Source organism: Anser anser (assembly GCF_964211835.1).
Source record: "Anser anser genome assembly, chromosome: 1".
Taxonomy (NCBI): domain Eukaryota; kingdom Metazoa; phylum Chordata; class Aves; order Anseriformes; family Anatidae; genus Anser; species Anser anser.
Genome location: NC_139720.1, coordinates 79,076,948 through 79,099,692, shown reverse-complemented (window position 1 = coordinate 79,099,692; position 22,745 = coordinate 79,076,948). Strand labels below are relative to the sequence as shown.

At 37.3% G+C, this 22,745-nt stretch overlaps 1 protein-coding gene across 19 annotated transcripts in view; it reads left to right on the top strand.

Annotated features, from left to right (window-relative positions):
* SOX5 (SRY-box transcription factor 5) overlaps positions 1-22,745 on the top strand; it is a 569,059-nt gene that overhangs the window by 451,764 nt on the left and 94,550 nt on the right. For 11 of the 19 annotated variants that reach the window (XM_083818460.1, XM_083818476.1, XM_083818463.1 and 8 more), the window contains one exon: positions 13,565-13,688. In XM_083818460.1, the coding sequence (XP_083674586.1) occupies positions 13,565-13,688 (124 nt within the window). The remainder of the gene's footprint in view (positions 1-13,564; positions 13,689-22,745) is intronic. The other 8 variants (XM_083818461.1, XM_083818459.1, XM_083818469.1 and 5 more) reach the window with 1 other exon arrangement.

The window sequence follows — 22,745 nt, the reverse complement described above, 5'->3', positions numbered from 1 at the left end:
ATCTTGGGAGAAAAGTCTGAGATCCAAAGGTAGTTTGGGGACAAGATGTTTCTCCATGTTTGCCAAAACTGAGCTTCATGCAAAAAGAGACATACTGTTCATGTCATAAATGGAGCAAAAAAGAGATATCACTGTTCAGTATCTAACTAGTGATGACATTTGAGCCTATGTTCTGTTCCTCAGATGCCTAGTATGGTTTTTGATTTGATTTTAATTTATTTATTTCTTTTTTAATTAAGATATTTCTGCTGAATGCCATGTGTGTCAATCTGTATTTGACTTCAGCAGAGCAAGGATTCAACAAAAAGTTCCTACAGGTCAAATTTTGCCCTTAAGAAAATGATTCTTATTACAAAGTCCATTTTCTGAGCTGAATACTACTTAAAAGCTAAAGGCATCTAAAAAATCAAATACTACTTCATTTTTTCATCTGCTGGTTTCCTCCTTGATCTCTCTTAGTATCAAATTAAGTTTATTGAGTCAGCTTTGTTTAATTGGTTTAATTTTACTTGTTCAGCAGCGTTGCCAGGGTTGTACTTTTCAGATTCACAGCTTTGAGTGAAAATACTCCCTGTGACTGGCAAGAGGAAACAAAAACAAAAGTAGCAGAGACATCCATCCCTGCCCGTGGCAGGGTGGTTGGAACTAGATGATCTGTAAGGTCCCTTCCAACCCAAGCTGTTCTGCTGTTCTATGATTATTAAAATGTTTACATTTTCTTAGGTAAAATGCTTCCAGAACTGAAATTTGGAGCAGAAAACATGAAAGAAACCTGACAGTTAACTATCTTAAAGCAGTTCTTATTGAAGAGTCGGAACTATCATTTGTTTTATTGCAAGTCAGGTCTACCACATGAAACATGTCAAGTATTACTGCCTAAAAAAAAAAAAGCAAAAAAAAAAGCCCAGTCACAGATAAACATTTGCACAATTGTTTATCTCACAAAAATACTGGGGGTTTCAAATAAATCTTCACATCTTAGTCATGCCAGTGAGTGAGTGAAAACTATTCAAGGGCTTTTCCTGCTCTCCCTTCAGCCTAACTCAGTGGCACCAAGTACTGTCACGTCTTGTGACACGACCAGAGCCCTGAGGATCAGCAGATCCCCTAGTTATATTGGAGCTGTGGCTGTCCCACACTAGTAAGAAATAACATTGTTGATTTGCAGTGGTGAACCTGAGCAGGAAGCCCCTGATTTTCAGTTGCACCAAATGTCCAGCCCCAGAATCTGTGTTCTGGTCTAAAACTTTGTTCTGTCTTAAATTGTGCTTAAAGAGAACTCAGGAGTACTGTATAGCCAACAGTGTTTCAGTATAAACCATGTTAGGAATACATAAATTGATCAGAAAAGTCCTTTTTTCCTAGAGAGAAGTAGATGGAACTTAAAATGAATTCTGAATGGCCATGGTGTATGCGTAGAAGAATAGCGGAGATGGATAACATCACTGTGGTATTTTCAGAGCTTTTTACAGTGCTCTGTTATATCCCTCTTTCCCAGACACATCGCATCTACCTTCCTCTTTAGTATGCAAATGCACAATTAGAAGCATTCAACAGATATAGATGAATAAGCTAATAAAGTGTGTCGCTAGTAATTTATTTTCATTAACTGGGAGTATGTGGAAGTACCCCAAAGAGCGAAGTGATGCTGGAAAGTTGTAATAGATACGAATCTACTAACTGCCTTTATGTAAGACAATAGATGTTGTGAATATTCGGCTTCCTCTCCAGGCAGTGAGCTAGTATGGTTAACCAAAATTGTTGAGTAATTGTTCTGTGGTTGAGAACAAAATGCTGAATTAAACTGTTCCCAGCACAATAATTGTGTGATTACAGCATTTATGTTGCTGGCCAAAAGAACAGTCATTAGGTTTGGAAGACTTACCAAAACCACAGGCTCAAAAAAAAAAAATGCAAATAACATGTAAATTGTCCTGTAATACCTATGGTGGCTTAAAAAATGAACTAGGAGTATGGTATGTGTATATTTAAAGACAGGCAAGCCAGAAAAAAATGATTGTACGTTCAAGAACTACTTCAGACTAGGAAGAAAATAGCCAAAGATTATTCATTTTTACTCTGTTGTACGTTTCCCCCTCTTGTGAGATCCTGCACTTCATATATTATGAGTGTATTCTGCTTTGTGAATGCTATTATATTTTTCCCCACTGCATACCAATCAGATATTGTCTGGGAGTTGTAAGGTAGGTTGGGCTCCCACACCTAACTAAATCTTAGGCCAAACCGATTCAAAGAGCAATATACAAGGAAGGCAGGCAGCAAGTGTTTATCTGATTGCTGTAATCCACCAGTAAAATTAAAAATTGATTTATGATGATAGATGCTCTTGTGAGGTAGACGATTTTCTTCTCCGTTGCATGGTCCGTATCTAGAAGTGCCAAAGAAACATGTTCGCCTAGTCTTTTCGTGTTTTCCTCATGTTGTTTTTCCTCAAATTTCTAATATTAAAGGTGGAGGAGGAAGGCAAAGAGAAACTGAAGGAGACAGCAAAAAAAAAAAGTCACAATGCTTAAGTCAATTAAAACTTTTGTGCCTGCAATTCAGTGCAGTAAACAAGCTGCAGAATTTGGATAGCTGGCTACCTGGCTGTACACAGCAATCAGAAGGTCAGATGTCTGTACTCTTATCATTGTATCTACAGTTAACTGTATGAACTAGGAGTATGGTATGTGTATATTTAAAGGCAGGCAAGCCAGAAAAAAATGATTGTACGTTCAAGAACTACTTCAGACTAGGAAGAAAATAGCTAAAGATTATTCATTTTTACTCTGTTGTACTCTGTTGTATTGCTGTCAGCTTTAAATGTATTGCTGTCCCAAAATTGTAGGCACAAGATGAGAGACTGTCCTCAATCCTATTAAAAAATGCTCCCAAACTTATGAAAAACATTTTCAAATGAGGATTTTGGCAATGAGGAAAAAAAAGCATCAGGACATGAAAGGAAAAGTGGCTACGTATATATTTAAATATTCTTTCTTCTGCAACTTGAATACATTTTTACTTCTAAAATCGAACTTTTGATGGTGATACTAAACTCTATTAGGGAACAATTCGACTGGCAAAAGGGACAGTCAGAAACAAGTCCGAACAGCTGAAAGATTGAAAAGAAGTCTTTATTGTGCTTTTCCCTGGGCACTAATTAGAGGCTATCCAACACTAGAAATGTGTTTTCCACAGAGGTTTCTACTAACATTTGGTCTTAGTTTTCCATTTGTCCATCATATTTAAGTGCAGGGGTTTTTAAGACCAGGAAGAAAGAAATAAAACTCAATAGAAAATAATAATAATAATAGTAAAATGTCTTTTGGAAAGAATTACGTTGAGTTGTTGTAGCAACTAGTGCACTGAAACTGATGTCACTGGAGACCAGCCATACATTGAAACATGTATCTGATTTAATAATAAGAAGAAAATGGGAAAAAGAGGGAGCATTCAAAGGGCTTAATCAGTGGATTTAAGTGTAAAATTTCCTGAGCAGACCAATTTCTGCCAAAGTCTACACTGATCAGGTCATGAAGAATGTTTCCTTCCCCATACTATATTACATTGTATACCGTTTTATTAAGTATGTTCCTCAACCTTTCAATTAAAAAAAAAAAAAAAGAGTGTAAGACTTTTAACGTGGAATTTGCTTTTCCAAGTCTTTTATATGAATTTTTTCTCTCTTTCTACATAGTATGATTATAAGTGAATGACTTTGATAAGACTTTCATGTCTGTTTATACTGTTGCACTGTTCAGTAACTGAATGGGTTTTGAATTTCTGCCCACTACATGATATTAAATAACCCATTTCTTGCCCACCATCTACACATAAAAATTGTTATGTTTGTTTTAATTAATGATACTCCACTTGTCAAAGAGTTACTGAGTGAAAAATACATCTTGAAACCTTAAGATTTTGTCTAAAAGAATACCTCTTCCTCTTTCTATATTAATATTACCTTAAATCATATTAAGGAAATTGGCACAAAAAACACAACAAGAAATAGCTGTTAAAAGGCAGAATTCTGATGATCTCCGTGTCTTCTACACCAACCAATCTGAGTAACCAAGACTTCTGCGTTAAGGGTTATGAAAGTAGAACTTTATATTATTTGATGTGACTTCAGTATTTTACTATATGTAAAATCTTTACAAGGCAACGTGTCATGCATGGCTCATAATGAGTGGCAGTGGAAAAGTTGAAATATAAGGCCAGATTGCGGCACACTGCGGTGCTAGAGCGTTAGAGGGGAGGTATCTTGCCATGGTGGGAGCAAAGGAAGACCAGGATGAGAGGTGGGCTTGCCTTTTAAGTCTTTTATGTTCCAGTGAAGTACCACAGCACACCCACTAAATTCCTATTTTATCCTTACCTATGTTATAGACCCTCATTCCATTAAGCAGTGTTTGAACCACGAGCTGATTGCTACTTTTGATTCAGTTTTTCTCCAAGAGTGTCTTGGGGTCATTAATACAATAACAAGTCTCTTAATGAAGGCAGGTCATTATTAAGTGGTCTAGGCATTAGATATTGATCTATTCATGAATTTGGACTTTACCATTGTGTCAAAAATGAGCTCATGGCATTTGCCTTCATCTGTACACCATTTTAAATCCAATTGTTTCCATATTAGAACTGTTCTCCCTATTTCAGAGATTTAAAAAATCCCATTTGGAACAGTAGACAGGAAAAAATAATACTGGAAGTTACACACTGAAGTGATTTTTTACTTGGACTTTAATATGCAGATATGGTACAATCAACAACAGGTAAAGGAAAGAGTGTAAAGATGGTCTTAACACAGATGTTGCTTAATAACTTTGTATGACAAAAAATACTGGTCAGCTCTGTACAATGGCATAACCTTGCTCTTACCATCTATTTCTTCATCTCTTAGGGAAAATGCACTAAAGAAATCTTTGAATTATATTATATAAAATAAAATAGAAATTTGCTTCTGATTCTGCAAGAACATATGCCAATACTTAGTAAATGAAGGGGCCCACTGTAGTGAGTAGGCTCACACCCCAAAAGCTGTGTCTCTTCAGTCTGTGTAAGAGCAAGAACCACAAATAAAATAAATGTTTCCTTCCTAATCTGGAATCTGTCTGGGGCAGCTATAGAATCAACATTTTGTGAGGACACGGTGGTCCTGTTTGCATCCTTTGCATGAAAACATTCACAGCAATACTTCTGGTGTCAGGAGAAATGCAAAAGCACCTCAGAAGTATGGAAGAGAGAGCAGGGTGGGGCATTTCTCCTAGCTGGCAGGATTTATCTGTCGGAGGGGAGCCGGCCTTGCTGCCTGTGATGAGGTGTAATACTACAATTTATTTCTTTACCTGAATCCAATGATTTGCAGCATTCACAGAAGTTGCTGGAAAGGCAATTTGGGTGATTCCTCTTCCTGTCCTCCCCTATCCCTGTGTCACACACTAGTGCTGATCCCTGCTTCCCATTCCTTCTTGTTCTTACAGCATACCCATTAATTAATAATGTTAATATTTGCAAAGTCAACCTTGTATGCATTAAAAACCATGCTCTTACAGGAAAACACTCTAGATTCTGCACACCTCTTTTGACTGTTATACCTGTCACTCCATTTCTAGCAGCATTAAAAAAGGAACAGCCCTTACTTAACACAGAGCTGCCACAAACTGTCCTATTTGTTCCTCTCTCTTCCTTGGTAGCAGTAGTTAATGCTGGACCTTCCTTCTCAAGCTCTTTTGACAGTGATCCATAATACTGCCACACAACGAATTTTATCTGGTAAAATGGGAGTATTGGATATACCAAATAAAATACTTTGGAGAAAGAGAGAGAAGTGGGTTAGCACACACGCAGAAAACACAGCCACTCTAGTCTCTTTAAAGAGAGCATGGAAAATCAGAAGGAAACTACAGGTAACTTCTAGAATGCTGATATGAACAACATCAAGGGAAGTATACGTATTTTTGTCTCTGATTCTTTATTGCATGTGCAAAAAACCCCAAGTTCATTGTCATTTGAATAATGGAACCAATATATAATAGATCAGCTAACTGTGAAAAACAGTCCACATGTGCAGCTCAAGGAATTATCCTACATGCTGTCTTTTAAAACACATCAGGAAATCTCACACCTGTTTTCTTTTCACTGACAAATGTTTCCCTGAATAGCTTACTGCTAGAGCCGTCAGCACTGGTCCAGAGCTCATTGGGAAAAGCATTAAACAAGCATCTGGGAACTGTATGCTTTATCATATGCTGTGAGGCAGCGTCGGTTATTAATGTAAGCTCATAGACTTTCCTGTTTGAAGGGAGTGACTTTGCAGATAACTTGCTACATGACAGTTACATTTGGGAGCTAGTTGCTATTAGCCAGAAAATACACAGAGGACAATATGCCATATAAATCATCAGTTGTGACAGTCACAAGTTGATGGCAGCTTTCCATTATAGTCCTGGCTTGTCCTTCTAGGAAGGGTACTACCAATTAAACAAGACAACTAGGTGCTTGGAAGCTATGGCATAAGAAACAGTATTTGTGTGAATTTTAATTAAGGCAAAATGAATCAGTCTGGCCCAAACATTGGTCATCATACCTCTAAAGACAATTTTGTGCCCTCTGCTAACTTCAGCCTCTTCATGGAACAAATGGCTCAATCAACCAAGCAATGGATCTTTTTCCTGAAGAAAAAAAAAATGCACATTGTTTTGAATTTTGCTCCAGAGCTGCAACTGACTTTGATTAGAAAGGGCAGTTTAGAGAATATGTTTCAGTCTTCCAGCGTAGCTGTTACCTGAATTAAGGTAGCTTGTCCTGAAAGGCCTGTTTTTGCTGGAGAACCCCACCCACTGGGGTGCTTCAGGGCCTGGAGCAGCCATTCCTGCATGAACTCTTAAGATTTTGACTTAAAACAGCTTCATACTGGAATGAATTTCAGCGTGTCTTCTTTTTTATTTCAGATGGCCTCTTCGCTTTCAGTAGGGCCATTTGTACAAATGCCTTCGTTGCAAAATTGCTCTGTGGATAACTTCCATGCTAAGTGGCACAAGCCAGAATACTCCTCGTTATGTGTTGTCCCAAATAGGAGAAACTCATGTCAGTGCTTTTCCCTCCTCTGCATGATTTTTCTGTACCAAATCAAATAGAAAAGAAGTGTTCTAAAGTTATCTTGGTTACATAAATGAATAAATAATACTGCTTTTTCTTCCCTTAGAGGTATCCAAGAGATGCTTCTTGATGCAAAAATACGTTTTGGCTTGTATCCTTCAAAGCGCTACTGAAGGTGTTTGTCTCTCACCAGCCATTTTGTTCTGTAGTATGAAGTGGAGGAGGGAAGCCTTTGGAAGCAAATTATTGACATGGAAACAGCTACTGTCTGTATTATTTGGCAGTTTAAGGCACTTCTCTGCACTTTTTGATGAGACAAATTTGAGACGGGTGCTGGTGATACCTGGATTCTCTTGCAGGACTGAGCAAAGACAGAAAGTTTCCTGTCTGGAAAAGCCTTGCTTTTTAAAACAAAAAATTTTTATGTAGTTCTCTGGATTTCAGTTTCCCTCAAAGTTTTTTTCATGTGTTTTCTGTGAGCCAAGGTGCATGCATACAAGCTATTACTTGTTAAGACGGATTGTCTCCATATTCCAGTAAACTAATAATTTTTTCTACACTATCATTCCAAATAAGATTCTCTTGTGGTAGTGGAGTTAAAATAGGAGGTATTTTTTTCTGCCTAAATAGCCTTTTTCATTCTTCTTAAAAGATTGCCACTTTTGTACGATCAGTACCACTGTAAACAATTGTGAACAGTGAGGTGCTACTATTGAATGGTCTGGGGTGTTCAGGCAAGATGAATTTTGATAAGTACTGGTATGAACTGTGACAGCCTCTTATGCGACGAAGGAAAGAGTAATGTTTAGGGCCCAAAGCATCCACTGCAGAAAAATTCTCCAGTGAGAATCAAGAAGAAACATTGATCACAAAATTCTTTGCCAGGAACCCCTATACCACCATGCCTGGCAGGGGAGTGAGCTGCTTCTCAGCAGTAAAGGCAAAGCATTTGGTCTTTAGAGCATGGGTTAGGATGGGTGTGCTGTCTGTCTCCTGTGTGTCTCTTTTTCTTGGCATGCATCTTCTATTTTTGCTTCTTAAGCGTTCACTAAGCACCCCATAAAAAGCCACCTCAAACTCACTGGGAGAGTGATCACTGCATTACCCAGATAGGCAAGTCTCCCTGTTATATAGATTTGGGACACACTTAAGTTGATTTAGGGAACTGATACAGCGAAGAGAATGAGGAGAATAACATTTTCTTTTCTTATTTTAAACGTCACTGTAAGGGAAAATAGCAGATTGTAGTTATATGAGGACATATATTTTTATTTCCCTTAAGATAGACGTGGGGGGGTGTGAGAGAGAGAGAAAGAGCTGGCCAACACATGCTAATTAAAGAATCCAGTCCTCAGCAGAGTGTGTGCCACCGTGAGCCAAGTGTTTCTGGAGGAAGGGGGACTGATGCAATTAAACATGTCATTTTTGAAGGACATATTTATGTCATTGCATGTTAAATGTACATTACATTCTTTTATATACAGCAGAAGAGATACTTCTAAACAGGTTGTGGGCAAGAAGATATTCATACAACAATTCGAAATTAAAAGAATCATTCAAGCACATCCGTGGTTCTAGGAGTGTAAAATTTGAACTTCTTTGAGTAACTGACAATAGTAACTCAAATGAAAATAAAAATTAGACACATCTACATGAAGAAGCCATTTAGGAGATCATTTCAGCAAAGATGCTCATGCAGCTTGTGAAGGACATCTAAACAGCTCAAGGGTAAAGGACTGCTCGGAGTTTTGTCAGTTTGCAGAGAAGGGAGTGTTGCTTTTTGCAGCCGTCTTATTCACACTGAGTAATTTGTTACTCCGTCACCAGTCTCACTGAAATTGATAGAATTGCTTCTGAGGAACTAGAGGTGGGTGGAAGATCAGTATTTACCCCTCAGTGTAAAGTGTTACACATGGATGCCAGGAGCTGTATTGAACTATTTACCTTGGAGAGAGGAAAACTTATACAAAAGTTTATGCTAATAAATATGTAACGAGCAAATATGGAAATTAAATTGGTAGACGTGTATAAGGATAAAACAAATAAAACTAACAGTAGCTGCTATGTTAGGGGCTTAGGTTTGTTGAAAGTATGGGTTTGTTACTTGAGAAGTATTGTGAGCCTGCTGGATTAAGCAAGAATCACGTGAGGGGAAAAACTGAGAACTTCTAATGAAAGACTGTGTCAGGATGCTTGGGCATAATGGGCCAAAATAAGGTCACGCAAGCTATCCTGATTCTGGTATTTCCTAAGCCTTGAATGCTTACCTTTGCAACCTTATTGTTTTGTCAAACTATTTTGTATTTGCAGCTATTTATATAATGACCCAAAGTGCATGTGGCATTTTACAGAAAATGGAGTAGAACTGCAATTGTCAAGTGTTTGCAATCTAAATTTATATAAGTCACAGCAGGAGCTAGTAACAAACAGTAGGGGTAGCTGTTAAAAACATACTGCTTAGTGCTTAGGTAGCTGTGGTAACCATAGTATGTCCCTAAAAGTAGGTAAGAGACCAAAATTTAAACAGAAGTATTACGCTTATAATGAAACCAGGAATGGTGGGAATCTGGCATTAGCTGCACTGAATGCACTTATTTATGTGAGTGCATTTGTTATGGTCAGGTCATAAAGGAAACGCATAGATCTGTGAAGATACTGGCCTAGGTTTCCACATCTTAAATATATTCCAAGTTTAATAACAAATTTCTTTTGCTAAGAGTAAGTCATTTAAGGTCAGATTTTGAAAGGCATCAAAACAAGTAAAGATTCAGAGAAGCATTTCCCCAAACTGAAAGTCTTTACAGGCAACTCCTTGCACCGTAAATACAGTATTAATAACTTGTCACATGCTCATACTGTTTTTTTCATTGTTAAGTTCTTTAGGGCTAGTCTCTTTTGTATTTTCAGTGATGAGTATGAAGGGTCCCTGATACTGGTTTGGGCTCCAGTTAAAACTTGGTTTCAATTTCTGCCACTCCTAAAGTATTTTGCCATAACAGAAGATGACTTGCTCTCCTCATTATAAATAAGAGAAGCTTTGCTCTCTTGGCCTGTTTGAACTCGTTTAACCACTTACTTAAGGGAAATATTTCTCAAAACCTAAATGTCAAGTGGTATGGTCTTCCTTCCTTCCTTGCAGCATGGGCTTCTCTCTTGCTTCAAATTATTTGTCAGAGATATGTGAATGAAAGTACGAATTCCCTGAGCGGTGAACTGACTTTGTGGAGAACTACAACTCTCATGACATTCTGTTCATTTCTTTGCTATTTCCTTTATGTCATATTCCTTTTCTGTGCATAACACACATCTGCAGTTTGTTGTGCAGCCCAAGAGTACTTCTGGTTAATCACATATGTGGTGATTGCATTAAAATTGAGAGAAAGAGCAGGGAACTGTGTGTTCAGTTGACATTGGGACAATAATATGTGTAGTGAAAAAAATAGGCCCTTGGGAGATCGTATCTGCATCATCCAGACTAATATGACAAAGTATGTAAGAAGTTACAAGGTGAGGTTGTAGCCCATTAAATCTATTGAGATTTAAATTACAATCGTTCAGGAAATTACAATTACAGTTAAGAAGAGATAATCAATCACTTAGAGAGACTGGCAAGTGGACAATCTTGACTATTCATTTTTTTACTGTTAAAGATGTGTTAGTATTTTGTGTACATATATTTGTCCAGTAGCAGAACAAATTGGAAGGGCTGAAAATAGCTCTGGTTTGTAGTCCATTACATTGAAATTAGAAATGAAGAAATTATTGTCGAGAAAACTTTGGAAAGTATGCAAACAACGTAGCAAAACAAAACTTTTGTGAGAGCTGTTAATTGATGTAGTAATAGCTAAAAAAACAACAACAACAGCAACAAAAGGAAAATACCCTTTGCATAAAACTCGGAAGGGCCTGTATTCTGTGCCACTTGAAACAGTTGTATCCTAGCAATTCTAGGTAATAATAATAAACATACAAAAGTTAAAATGTGGTAGTTAAATGAGCCATAAAAGTGAAGAGTAATTTGTATTGTATTGTGTCAGGTAATCGGATTAAAATAAAATCATAATTGCACTTATTTGTATTTAGGAGAAAATGAAGTGTAGCTGTTTGAGTGGTGCTACATACATTCCATCCTGGAATGAAAATCACATTGTTTTGACTGCGTTATTTCTGTATCCATGCAAACCATCCTCATCACTCTACAGTCCTTACCTCCTTAACACAACTGTGTTTGTGTCATTGAAATTAGTGGATCTAAAGGCCCTGTGGAGAGACAAAGGGGAACAGTGATTTGAAAAAAAAAGAAAAAAAAGAATTGCAACAGTCAGGTTTAAGAAGAAAGGGCATTTTCCTGGTAAATGTTTTCCTAAACGGGAATTTTTCAGTGTGGTGTTTTGCTCGTGTATTTGGCAGTCACTTGGAATCAAGTGCAGACTTGTGCTACATTGTGGGCTTGGCAATGACAATTTGTGTGTGTGTGGTGCTTTAGTTATATTAGCCCTGGAGGCAGAGTTAACACTTGCAGTGGGACAAGAGTATTTGCAGTCATCAGAGAACTTTGCAGTCAGCTTCAATAACATCACTCCATTTTTTTCACTTTTTTTTAACATTTTTTTTGGCAGCAAATCTCTTAGTAGAACCATCTGTCTTTCTATTAGTGTTTTTGAGTCCTGTTTTGAAGCTTCTTTGCTTGGCAAAGTCACTTTCATCCTTGGAAACCATCTAAAAAAAAAGTTCTGTGGCTTTTTGCCGAAGAAGAGTACTATGCAAAAATTCCACACGGCTGTTCATTTTTGTTCTAAAAGAATACAGTTACTTTGTCTTTAAAAAAAAAGGCAAAAAAAAAGACAAAAAGGCAAATATTGGACAGTTAGTTCTAGGGTGACTGAGTGATTATGAGAAGAAGTCACGTTTTAAATGTTTTTATCTCCTGAAGTCCAGTTAAAGTACATATGCCTTATAGTTAAGAGGATGAGAATAGGAAGCAGAGTACAGAAGTAACAAAAAATAGATTGAGTTCAGTGAATGGAGCCACATCTACTCCAATTTCAGTCCCAATCTTAATCTCCCACTGCAAGGATTTCCGTCAACCGCACTCTTGAACTTCATCCTTCCAAATTGTTTCAGACTATAAAGATACAGGCAGCACACATATAGGTGTTGACAGATCCTGGCATAAATTAAGAGGTTACCATCCCAAGTTTCGTATCACTCTTCTGCTTTGTAGCAGTGTTGGGTGAACTGAGACATCTCCTGGATCTTCAGGAGATCAAATGAAAATAAAATTAAATTAAGATGCTGTACTCTGAGCTGTGGCAGCCAAAGAGCTGACACAGATTCTCTTTTGCCAGTTCTGCTACGCAGGCAATAATGGAAGGAGTAATACCTTCTTATGCCTCTGGCTAAAAATACTTATCTACCAACACCCTAATTCTCCTTGTTTCTTAAGGCTACAGACCACAAACTTTTTTTTTTTTTTTTTTAATCTGTGGTAATGGATCTATATTTCCAATGCTTCAGCTTTAAAGTGCAATTACAAATCTAAGATGACCTCTCTTAAAATATGAGTCATTCTCTACTGACTGATCTCCAGAAAATAAAGTTTTACTTGTCAGTATGGTGGTGTTTTGTTTGTGTGTTTTTTTTTTTTTAATTAAAACTAGCCATTTAATTGTTTAATCTAGCGAACTTTCTGTTTCTCGTCTGCATGAAGTACAAAGATGTTGTCCAGTTCTACTAATTAAAACCTCTGGCAAAACTTGGTAAAAGCAATGGTATTAGATGCTGTGCCATGGCAAACCTCCAGTTTTGATGACTAATTTCTGCATGTCTTAAGTCTTTTGCAGTATCCACTTACAATATAATATTTTCCATTTCCTGGCTTCCATGGTTGTATACGGTTGCTGTGCAAAGTTGAACAGCTAGCACTTTAGACATAGCAGTGTTATATTTGTGAATAAAGTGTCTCAGCTTTTTTCTTAACATCTCAGAGACTTTGTCTTTTCACGTGTACATATAAATTCACATATATGGGCAGAAAAATAGTACTGACTGTGCTGTAAATTACTTTTGCACACATTTGTACTTCTGTGTATTTGTATCTTTGTGTTTGGGCTCAGTCAGGATGAAAGCTACTATTTGAGACAAAGATACTGTTGCACAATGTGATAGAAGAGAAGAAGAGCCCACCCTGTAGTCAAATAGAGCTGAGGTTTATGGACTGTGGGGGGAATAATTACTTGGAATATAGGTATGCGTCAGTGCAATCTTTTGATTTATTTTGGGTTAATGTGATTCATATGAAGTGTTTTGATAATTAAGATGAGGCTGAATAGTTGATGCTACTGGAATATTATGGAGGAGCATATTCAAACCTGACCTCACAGAGTAGAAGTGAGAGAAAGCGTGTAAGCAAACATTTTCCCCTAGAAAAAATTCCACGTTTGATTCTCCCTCTCCTGTTCAGCAGGTCCAGGGTCAGCTGCCTCCATTAATGATTCCCGTATTCCCTCCAGACCAACGAACCCTAGCAGCAGCTGCTCAGCAAGGATTCCTTCTTCCTCCTGGTTTCAGCTACAAAGCGGGATGCAGTAAGTCCTGTAGACTTTTTTAGCTGGAAGTGGGTATAGGGCACATTTTCATGCCAATCTGTATAAAAGTGTCACCTCTCTAGCCCAGATGAGTTTAAAAGGCAGGAGTAATCAGTGTTGTATGAGAGAAGCTTGTCAGATAAGTATGTGTTTCAATGTAACAGCAAAACATTTCACACAAGAAGTAGATTTGTGCACCTTCTTTCTGACAGATCTTTTTGACAAGTGAATGCTCATGACCACACAAACATACGTAGATCTGAAGAGAAGATATTTGAAACTTCCCAATAAATTTCAACACTGCTGTAAGAAAACACATTTTTTTCCTGAAGCAGCCTGCTTACTATTTGTGAACTGAGGGCCTATTCTAGTCTCATTCTTCACACAGAACTCACATTAATCTCAACAGGGGTTCTGCACAGAGATCAAAGATAGCATATGCCTTTCAGTTTGATGGACTAACACTATATTTATGAGAGCCTAACACTAAAAAATACAGCATCTACTTTTTTAATCTTTGAGAGATTTGTATTGTTCTCTACACTCTCCCAGTTTTTTGGGGTGGAAATTTTATTTAAGCCTTCTATAGGATTTCATGTTCCTGTCTGCAAGACGGTAACAAGTACAAGTTAAAGATTAACTGAGGATCTCCATTTCCATGAATAGACTTAGCTAAAGGATGAATTTCATAGTCTCATTTTCATGCATTTGTGCTTGTATAACTCTTCTGACATCGGTCTCCTACTGAGTTATCTGGGATTTGCTTGCTCTACTGTTCTCTGTCGCTAGTGTGTGTGCTTAGCTTTATTATGTCCATGTTAGTGTATCCATCTGCATCATTGACTAACCCATGAATTCATCGGTTATTTTGAGTTACTCAGCACTTGCCACTGCAGTAGTTTCACAAAATTAGAATGTAAAAAGATTCCTTTAGTTAAACTTGCTTAGCCCACAATTTGAGATTTCTTTCAGTTCCCATAACATTGTAGATACAGTACTTGAATGAGAACTTGAGTTGCTTGGCCACAACTGCGTTTTCCTAATATTTTATAGTCTGGGACCACTACTGAAAATTACCGTTCAAAACACTTCACATCCCTCAGCAGCTACACTGCCAAAGCATAGGCTCATTCAGTTCTTCCAGTGATTTCACACTCGTTCTTTCTCAAAAGGAAGAAGCAGTGATTCACATTACAGAATGTTTAACTGAAAGCCACATTGGATATGATGCTAACATAACTGTAGGCCTGGAAAAGGTCAAGAAAGGCACCTATTAGATATATCTGGCAGATCAAGTCACTTCCATGTTAATGAAGTCTGATTTGGATAGAAAGAGTTGAGGTGTTTTTTTTCCTTCCTTTTACTGCATGTGCATTAACTGTAAGACATTTATATAGTACCTCACATCCATGAAGTACATATGACATCACATGTTTGTGTAACCTTGAAAATGAAAAAGAGCAAAGTGGCTGCTGCTCCTGGCAGTAAGGCTTGGAATTAACAGGATGCCAAGGTCTAGGACTGAGCAGAAGCCAGTGGAAAAAGACAGCTCTGTGTTTGGTGATTCCCCGGCATGTTTGACTGAATTTGACTGAGAAGCTGAGGAAAAGTGATAAGTAGTCCAAAGGATTTTTTCTTTTCACTCACAGTTTAGTGTAAACAAAAGCATATACGGATTTAGCTACACCTAGAAAGCTTGTAGCAATGAAAAAAAAAGTAGCTGCCTTAAAACTATAACATGTTCACATCAAGTAATGTTTTTGACAGGCCATTAAAACATTTCTCCCACTTCTCTGTTTGCCCTTCTGTTTATCAGGCCTCTTGGCAAAGATGTGGTAGATTGTAAACCAAAGAGGTTTGGATAAAATTTTCTGAAGTACCTGAATGATTTATGAGACTACATCTTCATTTGAAAAGGCACTAGGATCTAAATCTAAAGGATATTTAGCAAATATTTATACTATGAACTTCAGTACAGTCACCAATGCTAGCCTGAAATGAGATAAAGTGGATACCAGTGTAGCACTGCATCAGAGAACTTAGAGCAGATTGATTTGCTCAGCTTCTCAGCATATTAAATGCCTGACTTTCACTAAGTTCACTTTTGGAAACAAAGCCTTCTTATGTACTTCTGAAGATCCCACTACCTGCATCTTTAGCTGACTGCAATTGTGTGTTTTGCTGCATGTACCTTATGAAAATGCATAAGGTGCATAGTGCATAACCTGACTCTCTTTCATCTTCACAGGCCTTTTGGAAAATCTGTCCTTTTTTCTGGACTGATAGATTTTCAAAATTATCTTGTGTGGTTGATTGATAGGAATTGTCTAGTGAGATTCTGTTATTTAATAACATTAACAACCTGCACATAGGAACACTAAAATCTGCATGGGACAATTCAGTTCCAGTCACAAATAACTAATAGCCATGAAAATCAGTTCTTAGAGAAATCCAGATGGTGTTTCTCAATATAAGGGAGATTTGAAAATTTGGGGGAAAAGGAAGGGGAGATTGCCATGATAAATAATGTATATTTTCGTAAATAATTTCTGACATTGAGTACCTTGATTATGGGTATCGGGTTGAGGACATCTTGAAAGGGACGTAGTATTTATACTGTTATGTGCCCTGTCCATTTGTAAAATGAGACCTCCAAAAGAGTATCTCAAATTAAGCAGCATGTCGTCTAAGACGCTCCAGCTCTCTAGTTGGTTGTGCTATGTGTCAAACCTCATGGCGGGGTTACCTGCCATCTTCTGTCTGCAAGCCACGTGGCTAAAGAGTTTACCGCCTCCTGCTGCTCATCACTGTGCCTCTAACTTCTGGCATACTGGCCAAGCTTCTTGGTTAAGCACTCCCTAACTCCTGTCCAAACTGGGATAGCAGTTAAAATTCTGTTAAAATTGCTTAAACTAAGCTGGCTCATTTTGATGGAAACATGTTGGGAAGTGATTAAGCAAGCAGCTTGGTCACAGTGGTAACCTTTGGCAGGGGACTGTGGTTGGAGATGGTGGCCTCTTCATCCAGCACAGCTGCAGCTGGAAGAGAATGTGTGATCAAGCCTTGACGTTTGTGAAAGAGAAAAAAGGATGAATACCTATTTATACTGCTATTTTTGTCTCGTTCAGCTTAGATAATGAAACCAAATTAATTTATTCAATACTTCTTGGTTCACCTGTCCATGTTAGAGGAAAAGAGGGTCAGATGTATGTCTTCCAGTGCTTTTAGAGAGCGTATGTGGTAGGATTCCTCAGCCAGTGTTTCCCAATTGAGTAATGACTTAACCAGAGACAGTGGAAAGGAGGGGTACTGTTTTCTCTACAAATACTTCCTTTTTTGAAGGTGAGACTGTAAATAACACAAAAATAGCCATAGCAGGTCATAGCAGGGGTCCATTTAGATTCCTGTAATGACTAACACCTAAAGAAGAATAGAAGAACAGAGGAAGAGTATACTGATACTTTGTACCTGTGTACTTTGACAGATTCCAGCTGTCTCTGGACTCAGGGATGTCTCCCTGACTCAGGGATCTTCTGATTCAATGGTGGCGTCATTGTGTAAGAGCTACTCTCATTGAAAAAGAGAGGTTTATCTGCTTAGGTTCCTATCTGAATGGAAATATTCTAGAAGCTTGAAATACTGAAGAGAATACAATAATATCAATCTCTAATATATACACAGCAAATTATTCACTTATACTTTTCAAAATATTTTGCAACATTAGGTAAATACAGGGAGGAGATGGGTAAATGTTTTCTCCATGGTTACATGGCAGGTTATGGTCTTTGGCTTTCAATTCAATGTAGTAAATTTCCTTTTCTTTCTTTTTCTCCATAGCAGGTCATGCTTGGGAGTGGCTTGGTTTTTCATTTTGTTTTGTTTTTTAAGCAGATGGTTTGCATTACGTAAGAGACAATTTACACAAGTTGACACTTCCCCTTTTTTCTTTGTGGCATATTGTGTAGTGGTAAAGTTGGCAGAGAAAAAGGGAGGAATTTCTATTAGGATTACATTTCTATTTAAGAAAAAGATTCATGGTCTGTGGTTTCAATTGATTCTTGACCTCCACACCTAGGTGCAATTGCTTGGTTGTGTAAAGTATTAAATGTTATTATTTACAACCAAATAATTTTTTCATGTGAGGAAAAATAAGTTGGAAGTATGTGATGTGTCTATTTTGTTTGTGATTAGCAAGAAAAATACTAGTTACCTACCTATTTGCTACATATCTAATCACTGTGTGCTATTCAGAATTTAAGTATTTTAATTTTTATGCAAGCCTCTTTGTATATTATTATTAACACAATGTCTAATATTTTTATATTTATATTTATCTAGTAAATATTAATACTATACATAACATATAGTATATATAACATAGTATTAATAATACATTATTAGCTAATTATTAGTGTATTCTTAGTATTAGTATACATTAATACTATATATATCATAGTATTATATATGTAGAACAGAAATGTCTTTGATGTTGATGTTTCAAAGTGGGGTATTGACTAAGTGACTTCTGCCATGTGCAGTTGTTAAGAGTTAACCCCAGTATCCTATGTATATTAATAGATTGTTTTTTACCAGCAGGTGAGCTCCTTCCATTTCAGCTGATGTTGAAACAGAGACAGTTAATTGCATTTCCCAAACTACAGCAAAGTTTTTCCCACACTTAGACTATGCAGATTGACTCAGGTCATTTAACCCTTCTAATTTCTTCTCAGCCAGCAGTGTTTAACCCTGTCATTTGTTACTACTGCTATTACTAGTTTAGCTCCACTTGTGATACTTTTTAGATAATACACACCTCCCAGCATCTTCACAATGGTGACCAAAATGTCAGCTCTACTGCGGTCTGAGAAGCCGTTGCTGTTGACTTCACTGAAGTCAGATTTCACACCAGATGATACAGATCTGCTAGGGCCACTCTTAGAAATAATTAGAATTTATTTAGAGCTAATTAATATTTGTGAAGTGCGTTGAAAACATAAAAACAGTGTAAGCAATAGAAGACAAGAAATTTTCTATTGTGCCCTTGAAAAAATGCCTAGTTCCACCTCAGAGGAGGCTGCTCCTTAGTGGTAGCTAGCATGATCCTTTTATGAATGCACATATGCGTAGGTTTGTGTGTGGAACGTTACAGTAAGATTGTCTCCTATATAACAAAGGGAAAGAAATAAAAACTTGTTAAAACAAAGGAAGCTGCTTCTGGGGAACTATTTACAGAAAAGGAAGAAGGAAGTAAGCTGGGAACAGTGGTAAATCAGTTATCCTTCACCCAGTGTGAGCAGCAGAATGCACAAAGACAGAATGCTTCTCACTGCCTCTTCTGTGGTTACATATTTACAGCATTATTTACAATTATTTTTCTACTAAGAGACTCTGAATAGCACAAACTTCGTAAAGAAGATGGGTTCCCCCCAATTAATGGTGCTAAGTAAGATTTATTTTGGAAAGTGCACTCCATTGCTTCTTTTAAGCATTTGATGAACCCTTTAAAAGGACGTGAAATGTTGACTAGCCTCTTATGATAGTGTGGCACAGTGTGTTGGTGTTGAGGTTTTTCAATATGATTGAAGCTGTACAATGCCAGATAGTTTCTTCTTTGGAGGGTAAAGAACAACACGCTTTGTTTTCTAAGCCAAGGTGTGCAAGAAATTGAATTATATGGGGATTTTAGGATTTGTTCTTTTTTCTCAGGAAACAATAGTTGCTAATACTGTATTTCAAAATGTTCTTGAAGTGGGATTTAGACCAAATATATTTTCCAGGTTATTCAGAAATTCTTATGAAAACTTCCAGGTAGCCCTTTGTTTGCTGTTATACCTATGTTATTTTTATGGAAATATGCCAGATTTTAGAAACAAGAACTGTTTTTCCTTGCCCATTCCTCCTCTCCCCTGTGAATAATTTGTTGTAACAAATCAGATTGTGTTCCCAGTCAAATGTCATCAACATGGGGCTTTCTGAAAGCACTTTAATCACTATTTCAACCATATCCAATTAGGGGGGAAAAATGTGAATATACAATAGGTACATTGTATGTTTCTTACATATCAGCTCACTGCTGCTAGAAGTGTTCTAAGTAAAATAATGCATACAAAAGTATTGATGAAATATCTAATTACCTTTTAAAATTGGCAAAAATGTGTGAGATGAACAAGCCAAGCCTAATACAATTAAAATGTGCTGAATTTACTGTTCATCTGTGTTCTGAACAGTATTTCCTTGTCCGATAAAAATGAAACTCAGTTAATTGGTTCCTCATACAGTACAATAAAATTAATGTTTAGGAGTTAAATACCATAAACTTCCTAAGGGAAATTTGCTGATGTATTTCTGTTTTTTAGTTAGTCACATGTTTCATTGTTTAATGGAGTATCATGTGGACTGTCTTATAATTTTTCTTGTACTTGGTGTCCATGTGTCTGGCTTCTGAAGAGACTAAGCGCTAATTTCTGGCTTAACTGTGTCAGCTGTATCAGCTGACATACAGGTCATTGACAATCACCAAATCACAAGAAAAAATATTGACATTGCTATGCTTTTATCAGAATGACAAAAATAGGAACCATGTGTTGTGCAGACCACATACTGTAGCTTCTTTATAAAGATGCTAGTCATCTTTCAGAGCTACTGTTTATGCCTCAGAAAAGACTGAGCATATGACTAAACTCTCATGTCCCCCCCAGGATAAGAAAAGAATAATAGCATTGTGGATAGAACCAGCAAGAATGAGGAATTTTTGGTAACAACTTTGCCTTCTAACATACGTGAGAATGTGTCACTTCTGTAAGGCTGCAAATGCAGTGGAAGGCATTGAAACTGCGAAAACTAACAACACCACTAAAGACTATTTCTAACTGAAAGAATCCCATATCCCCTACATCTATGTGTGGCTTCTCACAATAATGCTAATAAAAACAAAACAGGCAAGCAAAATAATGGTCGTGTGAAAACAGGCTGATAGTTTCAGCTCAGCTTCTAGACTATAACAGATACCTGATGTTTTAGCACTATTATCCCTAGTTGGGCTGCCAAATAAAATCCTGATTTTTAAATCTATGAGCACATACAAATCTTGGTGGGAATACATTGCCTTTCCTTAGTACTCAGACCTTTTGAATAAGCATCATGTATTCAACAGGTTTAACAACAAATATTTGGGCACCCTGGGAATCATAGGATCATAAGATTATTCTGGTTGGAAGGGACCTCAGGAGGTCTTTGTAGTCCAACTTCCTGCTCAAAGCAGAGTCGTATATGAGATAAGACTAGGCTCTCAGGGCTTTATGCAGTCAGTGCAAGAAAATATCCAAGGATAGAGACAGCACACCTTATTTTGAGAGCCTGTTTCAATGTCAGACTGTCCTCATGGAGAAAATGTGATCCTCTCTCGATTTAATTTATGTCTGTTGGGTCGTGTCCTCTGGCCAAACACTGCCATGAGGAGCCTGGCTCTGTCTTCTTGATGACCTCCTTGTAGGAATTGGGAGGCTGCTTTTAGATCCCTCCAAAGCCACCTCTTCTACAGGACGAATTGTTTCTCTACAGTACAACATAAGCTAACCTCTTGTAGGTAGTAGTTGCTCAGTGCTGTCCAGAAATATCCTCAAAGGAAGTCAGGCAATTTGGATTTCCTTTTGGAAACCACTAGTGGTATCTTCTTGATACTTTCTTAACTGTCTAAATCTCCGGTGCCTAGGGCCAGAAGTTGGGGACCACTGCCTGTGTCTTTCACAACCTCCCATTACTCTCACTTCCATGTTCACCACCACACCAGAAAACAAAAAGGAAAGTGGTGATGAGGATGAGGGTGAGGGTGAGGGTGAGGGTGAGGGTGAGGATGAGGATGAGGATGAGGATGAGGATGAGGATGAGGATGAGGATGAGGATGAGGATGAGGATGAATGAGTGGTGAGAAGAGATGCAGTGGCTTACCTGTCAGTTACCCATCAGCTGTGATAAATCATTATAAATATACTTAAGTAATAAATTGAGTGTAAAATTACTGTGGCTTTTTCTGGAGCTTGTCAGACATGGGGAGAAGATAATGTAGATTCCTTTTCATTGAATAGAATCTACTATAGGGAAATATTTATTCTGGTATTTTTCATGGAATTTAGACTAGCATTCTGGTTTTGGAAATTATACTTTAAGGATTTGTTTTTGTTTCATACTTGTTATTTTATTTCCACTGTTTTATTTTTTTCTTCTCCTTCCATGACCTCCAACTTTTTTCATTTGCTGTCCCTGAAAGAGAGGTAGGAGGAAAACAATAAGTAAAAAAAAATCAAATTAACCAAAAAAACCATGGGAAATAAAACCCTTCTTCTCCTTTTCTGGTTTCTTTTTTATTTAAAGAAGAAAAAAATCAGGAAAAAATCAGAGAGTTCTATTGTTTCATATAATCAGGTTCAACCTAAAAATCTTGTCAAAACATTATAATTTAACATTAGCATGTAACTTGATTTATATAGCAAGTAAGACAATTGTGCCTCCTCTGAAGAGCTTACAGCCTGTCAGGAGATGAGACAAGACACTAGGGGGGATTACACCGTGAAGGAGAATAAATGAGATGAGTGACAGAAAAAGGAATACAAAAATGCCTTGTGAGTTTAGGTGAATGGTGCTACACACATAATGTTAGCTCCTATGTTTTCTTTTCCCTTTAAAAAAAATAAATTAATTTTCTTAACTTACTAAACTCCTTTGATAAAATTTTGCAAAACACATAAATGGTTTAAGAGCCACTGTTGTACTTCTAGAAACGTGGAAATCATTTAATATCTGTGAGTTTGGTAGCTAGTCAGTTGAAAATTAAGTTCCTAAGCACAGGGTTGTTATTTTGTGTTTTGGGACATGATGTCCACTTGGCTCTGTACCACAGCTTAATTTCACAGACTGTTTTCAGTGGAGAATGATGGGGAGGGTTCATAGAAAGAGTGGTTTAAAAGTGAATGTACTTTGTGAAAAACGCTCTTGTAAGCAAAATCTTAGAAGATTATTTTGGGCAAGGATGAAGGTGTGATTTGAAATTGAAAGAAGTTG